Source organism: Bos indicus, chromosome X (assembly GCF_029378745.1).
Source record: "Bos indicus isolate NIAB-ARS_2022 breed Sahiwal x Tharparkar chromosome X, NIAB-ARS_B.indTharparkar_mat_pri_1.0, whole genome shotgun sequence".
Lineage (NCBI taxonomy): Eukaryota > Metazoa > Chordata > Mammalia > Artiodactyla > Bovidae > Bos > Bos indicus.
In genome coordinates this window covers 47,514,084-47,529,529 of record NC_091789.1, presented here as the reverse complement: position 1 = coordinate 47,529,529, position 15,446 = coordinate 47,514,084, and the positions used below count along the sequence as shown (strand labels likewise).

Below are 15,446 nucleotides of genomic sequence, written 5' to 3'. Positions count from 1 at the left end.
TGGGTAGCCTATCCCTTCTCCAGCGGATTTTCCCCCCACCCAGCAATCGAACCATGATCTCCTGCATTGCAGCCAGATTCTTCACCAGTGGAGCTATCAGGGAAGCCCCTTACATGAATAGCTTTTTTTGCTCTACACCAAATACAAAATGCTCCCTTTCTAAAGCCCTGAAAAACTCTTTGTGGTGACATCAAATAAATAAGAATCATTTTAGTTTCTTTTACAGAAAAGAAAGTCAAATTTATTTAATTAAAAACTAGAATTAAAAATTAGCAAATACACAAACACACACTCAAAAATACACACACAAGAACACTATGTATTGACTCCCAGAGGGGATATGCAGCGGTCCAAGACCACTCAATATGGCTTGTCAGTTATAGAAGAATTCCAAGCATGCACATGCGTGCACACACACACACACACACACACACACACACACACACAGAGCACAGGCACACAAAAAAGAACCCAGTATTTTTCAACAGTACACTCAATCTACCATAAACAAAAATTCAGAATTAGTTTTCAAAGGTTCCTTTTTTAATTCAAAAGATGCCCATCTCGGGTATAAACATACATATATTTTTTCAGTGGTTTACTGTTGGCTTATTTTAAATATATTAGTGTTATTACATGCAACTATATCCTGTATTTAACACGCTTTCATTTTATTTACTTTAATGTCTCTAGCTTGAACCTACCAAAAGTTTCTGGTTGGTAGGAAGACAGGTGCCTTATTCTCTGTGAAATTGAATGTATTGATTTTAAACACTCGTCAGAAAATGTTTGATCAGCATTTCAACACATGGAAATAGTTACATCGATGCTTAAATTGCCATTTTCTGCGAAAAGTTCCGCAACTTCAGAGTCGAATATTAGGCAGTCACTGTTGATAAGGGCTGTTGCAATTCCCTCATGAATAGATAGAGGCGTGGCTTCCCAACTCAATCGCCGCCTATTACCATTTAGCTCAAGTTGATAAGTAAAATTTTCAGCTTGCTCGCGTGTTCCTATCAGCTGGACTACTGCAAAGAATTTCTGGTGACCATCGTAGATTTCCAGTTTCTCCAAAACTAGTAAGAAGTGAAACCCAAAACAGGACTGCAACATCACCCACTCAAGGGTACCAGCCAGATTAATGTTGACTGCAAGGAAAACTACAACTTCTCCGCGCAGGGTTATAATGGACTCATTATAGTGCTGCATCAGATGCGGCACTACAGCATCCATGGAGCCTTGCCACCCACAGGAAGTACCAGGGCAAGGACAACGACAGGGCCTAAACTCACAGTGTTCTTCATGGTCTGCTTTTTCTGTGGGTGGCATAGTTTTTCCACATCCTGAAGAGGTGTACTTACAGGGGAAAAGTACTAAATTGGCCACTTTCTCCATGGCTAGGTTGCGAATGGATGTCAGCGGGACCCGGCAAGTTGGACAACGTGTGAGCTTTGGGCGACAGTTGCCACAAACAAGATGGCCACTCTTACACTGTGTAATTGGAGGTAACACATACTCAAAGCAGACCGGACACTCAAAAAGACTCGCCAAGTCATTGTTGGACACAGTGGTGCCAGTCAAGACAGGCGCCCTCCGGGAGGAAGGCGCACCATTTGAGGTTCCAGTAGGTAATGCTCTTTCGGTCAGACGACTCATTTCTGTCAGGCGCCTCGGACCTCGGTCCTGGCTCAAACACGCTCCGCCGTCGCCGCCGCCAACGCCCGCCACCGCGGGCAGCGCCACTGCCACTGCGTCTGCCTCATGCCAGTACCGACGGGACACTCTGGCTCGCCGCCGCCATTAGAGAGTGCGCGCAGCAACGGTCGCCGCGGCTCCTCACTGTCCGCCGCCGGCGTTCCGCGCGTTCTCGAACCCGCGCGCGCGCCCGCTAAATACCTCACACTATGGCGGCCACTGCTGGGAGGTGCGGCCCCGGGGGCCTGCGGCCGGCAGGGGGCCAACAGGAATCTTTTTAAAGGAATAGGTCATTGTTACAATCTCAGCATTCCTTGCCCAGAGCTATTTTGCATGTTGAGTCATATAACAGTTTTAGTCCTAGTAACTGTCTATTTTGGGAGCTCACCTACAATCTGGTGACATTATGGAAAAAGTATGAAATTAGAACTGCAATAGGAATAATCCAGAGTTTAAAAGATTAAATTAGTACCTAGCTACTTTTCATGTATAAAGGTGCTTTTCAAGCACTAATTAATCCGCTTAAAACCTCTGTGAGCATGGCTGGACTAGGAGAAAATCAGAGTTTTGAAGAGAGAAAAGTGAAAAGTTTCTAGTGGAGCTGTATTTTTCCATAACTCGTCTCCAGGCAGACTCTCCTAAATAGGTGTCAATTAAATTCTGCTTATCTGAACAGTCAGGCTGTTCAGTAGATTAAAAAAATTCAGTTTTACCTGAAACCCTTAGGAATAACCTAAGGTCTTATCCCACAGCGAAACAAAATCTCAGAATTGAGAAATCAAGGAAGCCCAGAACTATCCTGGATATTTGTACGTATTCGGGGTCAGTGATGGACTATTATAAAACCAAATACACTGGTTTTAACTAGAATTGGACATATTGCTAAGAAAATAACCAGTTACATCACCATGTCTGATTCCGTGCAGGTCAATAATTCATTTCTGACTATGGCAGTTTCATCAAACTTTGGGGTGAAGGAATGCATGTGGGTGTCACTGACTGCTACTGGCAGGCCTGAGGCATTAACAAGAGCGAAGACCAAATTGAAGGGAAAAAGTGGTTGTGGTAGAAGATCACCAACAAATTCATAAGATGTCAACCATAATTTCAACCAGTGGCCCAGAGAGCAGGGAGATAAATCTGTTAAAACAATGGGATGAGTAAGAATAAATACAAGGAACAGGTCGTGCTGGAAGTACAGGAAGAATTGGAATAGCATATTCATGTGGGAATCGTGTCAGAAGCCAGGATATTGCAAGTAGATATAATCTATTAATAGAAGGGGACGACAGAGGATGAGATGGCTGGATGGCATCACTGACTCGATGGACGTGAGTCTCGGTGAACTCCGGGAGTTGGTGATGGACAGGGAGGCCTGGCGTGCTGCGATTCACGGGGTCGCAAAGAGTCGGACACGACTGAGCGACTGATCTGATCTCACCCAAAACTCAACCCGAGAAACATGTCAAATTCACGTGGGACATTGTGGCATGGAGCACCAGTACAGCTACCCCCACACACAGCACTTACACACACATACACACACTTCTAGCCCCACATGCCTGTTCTATATTTTTCCATTTCAGTATCACTTTCTAACATGCTTCACAATTAACTTAACCATGTTCTCTCTCTCACTCCCTACCGAATGGAAGGTACTGAGGTAGACAGGTTTGTATGTTTTGTTTATTGATGTATGCATATACAACAGTGTCTGGAATAATAGGCTCTCAATAACAATTTGCTGACTAAGTGATTTTAAGAAATGAGTATGGGAACTCATTCCAGAGTGCCTTAGTGACGGGTCAAAACACCCTGAGCTCAATATGATGCATTATTTATCAACTGTTATTTCTATAGTCGTGTGGACTCTACTTTTAAGTATAGGTTCTTGGGACTTCCCTGGCAGTCCAGTGGTTAAGACTCCTCGCTTCCCCTGCAGGGGGCACAGGGTTCGATCCCTGGTGGGGAAACTTTCTGCATGCTACTTGGCATGGCCAAAAGAGGAAAAAAAAAAAAATTACAAGTTCTCTCTGTCTACTGCTTTTTAGACAAATAGAATGGAGACCCATCAAAGTGAGCTGAGGAAAGGGGAGAGCAACAGGAAAGGGGTTCAGAGGATACGAGGGGTGAGGGGATGATATATTCTGTAGGGCCCTGTTGTCCATTGTAAGGATTTTGGCTTTGAGTCCAAGCGAGGTGGGATGCCACTGAAAAGTTTTGAGGAGTAGAGTGACTTGATCTGACATATATTTGAACAGAATCTCTTGAGATGCTGTGTGAAAAATAAACTAGAGGGGTAAAAAGGCCAAAGCTGGAAGACTAGTGAAGAGACTACTGCAAAAATCCAAAGCACAGATGATGATGGCTTGGAATTGAGTGGTAGCACCAGAGGTTTTTTGAACTGGTCAGACTGAGGGTATCTTTTGAAGGTATGGCCAATGGGATTCCTTGATGGATTGGATATGGTGTTTGATAGCAGGAGAATGAATCAAGGAAGATGATAGTGTTTTGCCCTGAGCAAATGGAAGAATGGAAATATCATTTTATTGAGACAGGAAGAACTTGGTTGTTGAATGATTGAGGATGTTTAAAAAAAATACCTTGGGGATTTTAATGCATTTTCAGATCATGTTTCTTCCTTCAGTGAGGCAGGATGGTAGTGGTGCTGGATACTAATCATTTCACTGTTGATTGTGTAAGTCAACAAAGCTGTGAGTATGGTTTTGAGGGGTTGATTTTTGTTTTTACTCCTGAGATTAAATATGATCCAGTACAAAGAATATTCAGAATATCTATCAAGGAAGGAATAGATTTTATTATAGCAGATTAATGAGCACATTAAGATGAGTTCATTTAGTGTTTTACTATGAAATTCACCAAAAGAAGTGATGTGGTTTTGGTGTCTATTGGCCATCTTAAATTCATTGATACCAGTAAACTGTAAATTACATATATGTATGCATACAAGGTGGAAACCACTAGCAAAAACAAGATCAGAGCCACAAGAAGCCACACTATATTAAACTGAAAATGCTACACGCATATAACTCTGAAGTTACACTACTTTCTGCGAGTGAAATCTTAAGGAGTGTGTTACTGATTTCACTTTTGTGGAAAATCTATACAAACTCGGTATGGTTAATAATATGGCATTTGTTAAGAAAAAAAAAATTTAGAGACACACTCATCTCCTTTGATCCAGAACTCCACTTCTACCAATTTCTCCTGAGGTGATATTAAGAACGTGCACAAAGATTTACATCCCAGAGTATTTCTCAGGGCTTTTGTTATAATAAAAATTGGAGACCATTTAAACAGCTAAATCTAGAGCATTGGAATACATGATGCACATTCATTCAGTGGAATACTATACAGCCAATTCAAAGAATATTGTCAAAGTGCACATATTAGTACATAAAAACCTTCCTGACATATTGAGTGAAAAAAACAAGTTAGAAGAGAAAATTACATCTGACCCCATTTGAAGACTTGTGCAGTTAATCTATTTGAACAGAAAAATTCTGCAAGCAGATACCACAAAATGGTAACTGGGTATCACTGGGGGGATTATGGAGAGTTTCTATGATTATCTCTATTTGCTAAAATAAATCTGTACTGCATTTGTAATAAAAATATACAAATGCATGGAACAACAGTGATTACATTAGACAGAGATATTTCATGCTTTATAAAGATACACAAGTCTTGTTTTGCCTGGAGACACACCCTTGTTCATGCATCACAGGATAAACTTTTAACAGCATATTATTACTGGCACTCCCTGGCTACAGTATTTCTGATTGCTGCTGCTGCTGCTGCTGTGTCGCTTCAGTCGTGCGACCCCATAGACGGCAGCCCACCAGGCTCCCCCATCCCTGGGATTCTCCAGGCAAGAACACTGGAGTGGGTTGCTATTTCCTTCTGCAATGCATGAAAGTGAAAAGTAAAAGTGAAGTCGCTCAGTCGTGTCCGACTCTTCGGGACTCCCTGGACTGTAGCCCACCAGGCTCCTCCGTCCCTGGGATTTTCAAGGCAAGAGTACAGGAGTGGGTTGCCATTGCCTTCTCTGATTTCTGATTGAGATTAGTATACATAATGAGTCGCCAAATTCAGGGCTCTCACAAAAAGCCCTTCCAATGTGAGAAATGTGGCTAAAGTTCATAAGATGACTTTCAGTGTTTTAGCAATTACAGTAATTATTTAAGCAAATAACACTTAGCATGAATTCTCAGAGAACCTTGTGTGCTTTTTCATTAGCTCTACAAAAAAAAAAAAAAAAAAAAAAGCAGGGTGTGTGTGTGTGGGGAGTAGATTTGGGAGGAGACTCCCAATAAAAATGAGAGAGCAGATAGCCAGTATCTTTAATTTTCTCACTGAAGATAGACGTTTTTTCTCCATCTGGCCAGGCAAATAATGCAGAAGTGGCCAACAGTAGATTATGCTGGGTCATCAGTGGTCAAAAGCAACGGGGATAACTGAAATCCACTGATAATCCAGAAACCTAATTTTATCGAAATAGTTGCAACCACCTCCTGGACAGAACCCTTCAGTAGAACTGCTAATGAGAAGCGTAATTGAGTGTTTTGAGTTCATCTGCTTTCAGTTATCCTTTGCAGGTGCTAATGAACAGTGAAGTGGTCAAAAGGCTGTCAGCCAAAGAGAGCGGTAGGAGTCAAAGCAAGACATGGATAACACCAGAAACTGGATAATCAGCCTCAAAATGGGTGAGTTGACCACAGTGAGGATCAGCTATTAATTATCTGCTTAAGTAAATTCCACAAAGATATATGTCATGACAACAGATCTTCATATTAAGGGTTTTCGTGTATGCAGAGTCTATCTTGGTTAACATGATTTATGGTATAGTCTTAGAAATTCTCTATACTGCAGTGAATTTCCTGGACAGCAATGATAGGATACTTACTGTCAGAGCACAGCTAATCAACTACAGGCTCCTCTGCTAAATATGGCCAACAGACTGCTTATGAGTCAGGACTTTGGCAGACAGCCCTTCTTTTGGACCAATGGGAACGTGACTGACTCTCTCCCATGCCTTTCTGGGAGACGATATAAGCATTGCTGGTATCCAAATCCTTTTGTTTTTATTATTCCTCCAAATTCATGTTTTAGTAAACAGCCTTTTGAAAGTATTGTTATGGTGAACATTTTGTGGTTTATGGTAAGCATTTGGTTTTCAAGAATTGTTGAAAATAAATGTTTTTAGAGTGCAGTTATTTTCAAGTATTACACAATAAACTCTAATATTTGTAACTAAAACTCTATCTATGTTTGATTAGCAATTAAGCTCTCAAATAGTTATGAAAGTAATTTTCTTTCATAAGGCTGTACTTTAGGACAAATTACTTGATACATTCACTAATATTCAGAGCTTCTCAACTATATCTACATATGATTATGAATGTAGCTCTTTGTGGTGGTAGCAAAACTGATTTCCATTTTTGGCAGTTGGAAAAAAAGTGCATTATAAACTATCTGATATTTGTAAATAAAACTGTAACTGCACATGAATATTTATTATGTTTCCTATAGCAATTGTGAGAGTATTCTCCATTTATAACACTTGTTTTGAGTAAATGAGATTTTTAACCATTTTAGTATCAACTGTTATCTTGATGCGGTTCTATGATAGTGTGTCCCTTTGCCCATATTGTGAGCGAAAGGGCAAATGAACTAGTTTTATATAATGTGAATTGTTTAAGTCACTTGAATATTCTCAATAACTCGTTAACTTTTGCTTTCAGTTTAGTTGATTTCAGTCACTGAGTCACATCCGACTCTTTGTGACTCCATGGACTACAGCATGCCAGGCCTTCCTGTCCATCACCAACCCCTGTAGCGTCCTCAAACTCATGTCCATCAAGTCAGTGATGCCATCCAACCATCTCATCCTCTGTCGTCCTCTTCTCATCCTGCCTTGAATCTTTCTCAGCATCAGGGTCTTTTCCAATGAGTCAGTTCTTCGGGTCAGGTGGCCAAAATATTGGAGCTTCAGCTTCAACTTCAGCATCAGTCCTTCCAATGAATATTCAGGACTGATTTCCTTTCGGATTCAATGGTTTGATCTCTTTGCTTTCCAAGGGACTCTCAAGAGTCTTCTCCAACACCACAGTTCAAAAGCATCAGTTCTTTGGCACTCAGCTTTATTTATGGTCCAACTCTCACATCCACACATGACTACTGGAAAAAGCATAGCTTTGACTAGACGGACCTTTGTCAGCAAAGCAATGTCTCTCCTTTTTAATCTGCTGTCTACATTAGTCAGACAGGGCTGACTAATGTTATACCAGGGCTCCCCTGGTGGCTCAGAGGTTAAAGCGTCTGCCTGGAATGCGGGAGACCAGGGTTCGATCCCTGGGTCGGGAAGATCCCCTGGAGAAGGAAATGGCAACCCACTCCAGTACTCTTGCCTGGAGAATCCCATGGAGGGAGGATCCTGGTAGGCTACAGTCCATGGGGTCGCAAAGAGTCGGACACGATTGTGTGATTTCACTTTCACTACGTTAGTCAGAGCTTTTCTTCCAAGGAGCAAGCATCTTTGTCATTTGATTTCATGGCTGCAGTCACCATCTGCAGTGATTTGGAGCCCAAGAAAATGAAGTCTGTCACTGTTTCCATTGTTTCCCCTACTGTTTGTCATGAAGTGATGGGACCTGATGCCATGATATTCATTTTGTGAATGTTGAGTTTTAAGCCAGCTTTTTCACCCACCTATTTAACTTTCATGAAGAGGCTCTTTAGTTCCTCTTTTGCTTTCTGCCATAAGGATGGTGTCACCTGTCATCTGAGGTTATCGCTATTTCTCCCAGCAATCTTGATTCCAGCTTTTGCTTCATCCAGCCCGGCATTTTGCATGATGTAATCTGCATATAAGCTAAATAAGCAGGTTGACAATATACATTGCCTTGACGTACTCCTTTCCCGATTTGGAACCAGTCCGTTGTTCCATGTCCGGTTCTAAATGTTGTTTCTTGACATGCATATTGATTTCTCAGGAGGCAGGTAAGGTGGTCTGGTATTCCCATCTCTTGAAAAATTTTCCACACTTTGTTGTGAGCCACTCAATCAAAGGCTTTGGTGTAGTCAATAAAGCAGAAGTAGATATTTTCCTGGAACTCTGTTGCTTTTTGTATGATCCAATGGATGTTGGCAATTTGATCTCTGTTTCCTCTGCCTTTTCTAAATCCAGCTTGAACATCTGGAAGTTTTCAGTTCACATACCGTTGAAGCCTCTCTTGGAGAATTTTGAGCATTAATTTACTAGAGTGTGAGATGAGTACAATTGTGCAGTAGTTTGAGCATTCTTTGGCATTGCCTTGCTTTGGGATTGGAATGAAAACTGACCTTTTCCAGTCCTGTGGCCACTGCTGAGTTTTCCAAATGTGCTGGCATATTTGGTGCAGCACCTTAGCAGCAGCATCTTTTAGAATTTGGAATACCTCAGCTGGAATTCCATCATCTCCACTAGCTTTGTTCATAGTGATGATCCTAAAGCCCACTTGACTTCACACTCTATGATGTCTGGCTCTAAGTGAGTTATCACACCAACATGGTTTTCTGGGTCATTAAGGTCTTATTTGTATAGTTCTTCTGTGTATTCTTTCCACCTCTTCTTACTATCTTCTACTTCTGTTAGGTGCATACCATTTCTGTCCTTTACTGTGCCCATCTTTGCATGAAATGTTCCCCTGATATCTCTCATTTTCTTGAAGAGATCTCTAGTCTTTTCCATTCTATTGCTTTCCTCTATTTCTTTGCATTGATCACTGAGGGAGGCTTTCTCATCTATCCTTGCCATTCTTTGGAACTCTGCATTCAGATGAGTGTATCTTTCCTTTCCTCCTCTGTCTTTAGCTTCTCTTCTATTCTCAGCTATTTGTAAGGCCTCCTCAGACAACCATTTTGCCTTTTTGCATTTCCTTTTCTTGGGGATGGTCTTGATCACTGCCTCCCGTACAATGTCACGAATCTCCACGCATAGTTCTTCAGGCACTCTATCAGATCTAATCCCTTGAATCTTTTTGTCACTACCACCGTATAATCATAAGGGATTTGATTTAGGTCATACCTGAATGGTCTAGTGGTTTTCCCTACGTTCTTCAATTTAAGTCTGAATTTGACAATAAGGAGTTCATGATCTGAGCCACAGTCAGCTCCTGGCCTTATTTTTGCTTCTTGTTTTGTATAGAGCTTCTCCATCTTTGGCCACAAAGAACATAATCAATCTGATTTTGGTATTGACCATCTGGTGATGTCCATGTGTAGAGTCATCTCTTGTGTTGTTGGAAAAGGGTGAGTGCTATGACCAGTGCATTCACTTGGCAAAACTCTGTTAGCCTTTGCCCTGCTTCATTTTGTACTCCAAGGCCAAACCTGCCTGTTAGTTCAGGTGTTTCTTGACTTCCTACTTTTGCGTTCTAGTCCCCTATGATGAAAAGGACATCATTTTTGAGTAGGTCTTCATAGAATGGTTCAACTTCAGCTTCTTTGGCATTAGTGGTTGGGGTATAGAGTTGGATTACTGTGATATTGAAAGATTTGCCTTGGGAACGAACAGAAATCATTCTGTCATTTTTGAGATTGCACCCAAGTACTGCATTTCAGACTCTTTTGTTGACTGTGAGGGCTATCTCACTTTTTCTAAGGCATTCTTGCCCAGAGTGTAGATATAATGGTCGTCTGAATTAACTTCACCCGTTACAGTCCATTTTAGTTCACCGATTCCTAAAATATCGATGTTCAATCTTGCCATCTCCTGTTTGATCACTTCCAATTTACCTTGGTTCATGGAACCTAACATTCCAGGTTCCTATGCAATATTTTTCTGTACAGCGCCGGACTTTACTTCCATCCCCAGTCACATCCACAACTGGGTGTTGTTTTCACTTTGGCTCCGTCTCTTCCTCCTTTCTGGAGTTATTTCTCCAGTCTTCTCCAGTAGCATATTGGGCACCTACCAACCTGGGAAGTTCATCTTTCAGTATTATGTCTTTTTGCCTTTTCATACTGTTCAGGGGCTCTCAATGCCAGAATACTGAAGTGGTTTGCCATTGTCTTCTCCAGTGGACCACGTTTTGTCAGAACTTTCCACTATGACCCATCCGTCTTGGGTGACCCTACATGGCATGACTCACAGTTACACTGAGTTAGACAAGCTGTGGTCCATGTGAGCAGTTTGGTCAGGTTTCTGTGACTGTGGTTTTCATGATGTCTCCCCTATGCCGGATAAGGATAAGACGCTTATGGAAGCTTCCCAATGGGAGAGACTTAATGTGGAGGAAACTCGGGTGGGGCCATGCTCATTAAATCTTTAATCCTATTTTCTGTTGATGGGATGATGGGAGTAAATAATTTTAATTCAATTTCAAATAAATATTTATCAAATTCTACCTAACTGAAAAAACCATTCCCCAAATTTCCACTTTAGCAAGAATTGGATAAACTCTAGCCCAATTTAGTCCCATGAAAAACAATGGTATATGAGTAGATGAATTGTAAAATTTATTCATATTAAAGACTTGCTCTGTGCCTGATCTGTCAGTAAGTGCTTTATATGTATTGACTCATGTAATACTTTGGGGAGATGGTACTATGACATCTCTAATTTATTATAGATGAGACACTAAGATTAAGTAATTTGTCAAAATTCACCTAGAGCTCTTAAGGGGCAGGGCTCAGATTCAAATCCAAGTAGTTGACCTCTGGAGTCAAGCTTTGTAATTCTCCATGCTGTATAGTTTCATTTAGATTTCTGTGGCCTAACATACGCAGCCTGAGTATGACAACTTTTAGGTACTGCAGGACCATCTTCCAACTTTCTCTGTTCACTTGGCAAGTGTCTGGCTCAGGTAAAAAAATCTGCCCACAATGCGGAAGACCCAGGTTTGATCCCAGGGTTCGGAAGATCCCCTAAAGAAGTGAAAGGCTACCCATTCCAGAATTCTTGGGGATTCCCTGGTGGCTCAGATGGTAAAGAACCTGCCTGCAATGCAGGAGACCCAGGTTTGATACCCAGGTCATGGAAGATCCCCTGGAGAAGGCAAAGGCAACCCACTCTAGTATTCTTGCCTGGAGAATTCCGTGGGCAGAGAAGCCTGGCAAGTTCATGGGGTCGCAGAGAGTCAGACATGACCGAGTGACTAACGGTGCATTCAAAAGGGCCACAGAAATTCTATCTAGTACATAGATTTTGAATTTATATTCACATGTTTTTTCAATTTGATTTCTTCTACAGTTAAACATCCCTGTCCTTTATTTTTAAAATCTTCACTATTTGAAGCCTTCAGTTCCCCCATGGACATGGATTTCTATTAAGCAAGCAAACAAACAAATAATAAGGAATTAACTATAATACATTGTATTTGCAAAGCACTTTCACACGCTTGCACTCATTTGGTTCTCACAAGTTCATTTGTTGTTTTTAATTATAAAACACTACTCAAGTATAGCAGGAGTCCTCCAGTGAGAGGCTAAGTTGTAGAAGTACCCATTGTGGGTGGAAGCATGTCCAGGCATATCTAGATGCCCAGGAGGGCAGAGCCATCAAAGCTTTACTTAAGTGTGGGTTTAAGGACTCTGATATGAGCTATAATAACTAGGTAAGTTGAAATGAACATCTGGCCCTAAGCAAGAATACCCCTCCTCAGGTTTGGGAGAATAAGAACCCTCCTATGAATAAAAATTCAGTTTGGTAAATGGGAAAGAACCAACTTTGAGGGGAGTTATTATTGAGGTAAACTGCTTTGATCAGAAAAATAATGTGTTATTTGTGTTAGAGAGGAAGGAGTAGTTGAGTAAAAACCTTGTGTGTCTGTGCTGTGCTGGAGGCTCAGCATCGGGGGATGGTGCTGGCTCTGATAGATAAGAGCTCTAGCATTAGAGTCATCCTAAGAACTTGAAAGCACGAGGCAGTGCTATTTGTGGCTTAGTAATACACTGATGTAGAAGTAAGGGCAGAAATGACTTGCGGGATGGAATGGAAAACCAGCTAAGGCTACAACATCATGGCGGACATCCAGACGTATGACAGAAGCAGTAGTTTCTGCTAGGGCACAGGTCTGGAGCGACAGAGGCAGAGATGATAAATGCTGTAAAGGGGAGAAAACCACCACTAGCCATATATAAACCATGGGAGCCACATTCTGCTGGCTCTGTTGATTCTGCTCCACCCCCTTCAACTGGAAGGGGGAAAGCATGCGAGGGATGCAACTATTGGAGGGTGAGAGACTGGCAGGACTGTTGGGCCCCCCTCTCCATAGCTTTGTTAGTAAAGACTAAAGAAATGATTAAGGTTACACACATATTAGAGATATTTACAATTATTTTTCTATCACTACCAGAACCAACCAATCTAGACAAATCCTCATTCAATTGATCACATCCCAATTTTATATAAACACAGTTCTGAAAGAGTCATCTTTTCCCCCTTTTGATTCTCTTTTTTCTGATTGTTTTATTAATTTTTCTCTATTTTACATTGTTGAGTGCCTACACACATAAAGTACTCTATTAGGCCAGGTGGCTATTACACAGGTAGATATGACACAGGTGTTTTCAGTCTAGTGAAGGGGCCAGACATACCCACAAGATATAAACTAGCTTCCAAAAGTGGAGAAGTTCAGGAGTAGTACCGAGGAATAGCTAAACGTGAAACTTCTCATGTTCTAGGTCCCAAGTTGGGGGATGGGCCATTTTTACATTGTAGTTTAGTGATATAGTCAATAATAGTCCTGCCTGGATCAGAGAGCAGGAGAGACAAATGATCATTTCCTGTTTGAAATCTCTTGCATTATTTATAAACTTCAGAATTTTTTCCTATATCAGATCATCTTTATGCTGAAGATCATAGACCCAAGGGGCCTCCTTGAAGCTGTAGATGGGCATGGAGGAAGGTTAGATCTAGCCCATGGCTTGCAGAGCATGAAGCCATGGGAGCAAAGCTGGTTTGGAGAAACAAATAATTCATTTAGAGAGCCAAGTCAAAGGAGCAGAGAAGAGAGGTAAGGAAGCAGGAGTTAACTGATGTGACTGCAATCAAAAAGCTGCCAAGGTAGAGCAAGCACGATGAGAGGCAAGTTAAGGAGAAAGTGAAAGTGAAAGTCACTCAGTTGTGTCAGACTCTTTGCGGCTCCATGGACTACACAGTCCATGGAATTCTCTAGGCCAGAATACTGGAGTGGGTAGCTTTATCCCTTCTTCAGGGGATCTTCCCAACCCAGGGATCGAACCCATGTCTCCCTCATTGCAGGCGGATTCTTTACCAGCTGAGCCACAAGGGAAGCCCAAGTTAAGGGGAAGGTTCTAGGAAATATTACCTCTATGTGTTAGCATATATGGCCTTACCTGGGGATGGGAAAGGAGTTACTAAAGCACGAAGCCTGATCAGATTCAATCTATGTTACTGTCATTTCCTGCAATTTAGCCAACTGATGTTTTAAAATGCTTTCTGTTTATTTTTGGTTGGCTGGGTCTTCATTGCTGCATGAAGGCTTGTTCTAGTTGAGGCGAGTGGGGGCTACTCTCTAGTTGCGGTGTGCAGGCTTCTCATTGTGGTGGTTTCTCTTATTGCAGAGCACAGGCTCTAGGCACATGGGTCAGTATGTGTGGTGCACAAGCTTAATTGCTCCATGGCATGTGGTATCTTCCCAGATCAGGGATGAAACTTGTGTCCCCTGCATTGGGAGGTAGAATCTTATCCACTGTACCACCAGGCAAGTTCTAGCCAATTGATTTTTTTTTAATTTATTTTATTGTAATATAGTTGATTTACAACATTGTGTTAATTACTGTTGTACAGCAAAAATGATTCAGTTATATGTATATATGCATTCCATATTCTTTTCCATTATGGTTTATCATAGGATTTTGTGTATTGCTCCCTCTGCTATACAGTAGGACCTGGTTGTTTATCCAGTCTACATATAATAGTATGTATTTGCATGTGCTAATCCTAAACTCTCACTTCAACCCTCCTCCAACCCCCCTCCCTCTTGGTAACCACAAATCTGCTTTCTAAATGAATTCATTCATGTCATAGTTTTGATTTCTTATATGTCATATCATATGATATGTCTTGCTCTTCCTGAAGTACTTCACTTCTCATGATAATCTCTAGGTCCATCCACGTTGCTACTAATGACATTATTTCATTCTTTTTATGGCTGAGTAGTATTCCATCTTCTTTATCCATTTATCTGTCCATGAGTATTTAGGTCATTTCCACACATTGGCTATTGTGAATAGTGCTGCTGTGAACATAGGGGTACATGTATCTTTTTGAATTATGATTTCTCAGAATATATGTCCAGGAGTGGGATTGCTAGATTCAACTGATTTTAAAACTCTTTTGTTTTGGCTTATTTAAATAGCAAGAGGTGGTATGTCTACTCCTTACAGACTTCTTTTGAGAATGGGGCTATTTTACTGACCTAACCCTCGCTTCCAAGTTCATGGAGACAGACTCACGAAGGATGAGAATTCTGATACTGAATAAAGGGGCAGCCCACTCAGCCATGTGTTGTTTATGAGAGAGACTCCCAAAACTCAGCCATCTAGAAATGCCAAAAAGAAATGTGTGAGTGAATAACATATTTATCACAGTCACATCCAAAAAGAAAACTGCTGTCAATATTGGATAAATATAATTTAAGAAAAAACATTTAGTGGGGCAAAATAAGTTTATCTTCATTTTAAAAATCCAAATGAAGGTATTTTAGTCCTGAATTTTGTGC

At 41.2% G+C, this 15,446-nt stretch overlaps 1 protein-coding gene across 1 annotated transcript; it reads right to left on the bottom strand.

Annotated features, from left to right (window-relative positions):
* Nucleotides 1–564: 564 nt before the first annotated feature.
* Nucleotides 565–1,830, bottom strand: LOC109555039 (E3 ubiquitin-protein ligase SIAH1-like). The gene has a single exon (XM_019955599.2). It carries the CDS (start codon nt 1,654–1,656, stop codon nt 802–804), a length of 855 nt encoding a protein of 284 aa, XP_019811158.2. The 5' UTR covers nt 1,657–1,830; the 3' UTR covers nt 565–801.
* Nucleotides 1,831–15,446: the final 13,616 nt, after the last annotated feature.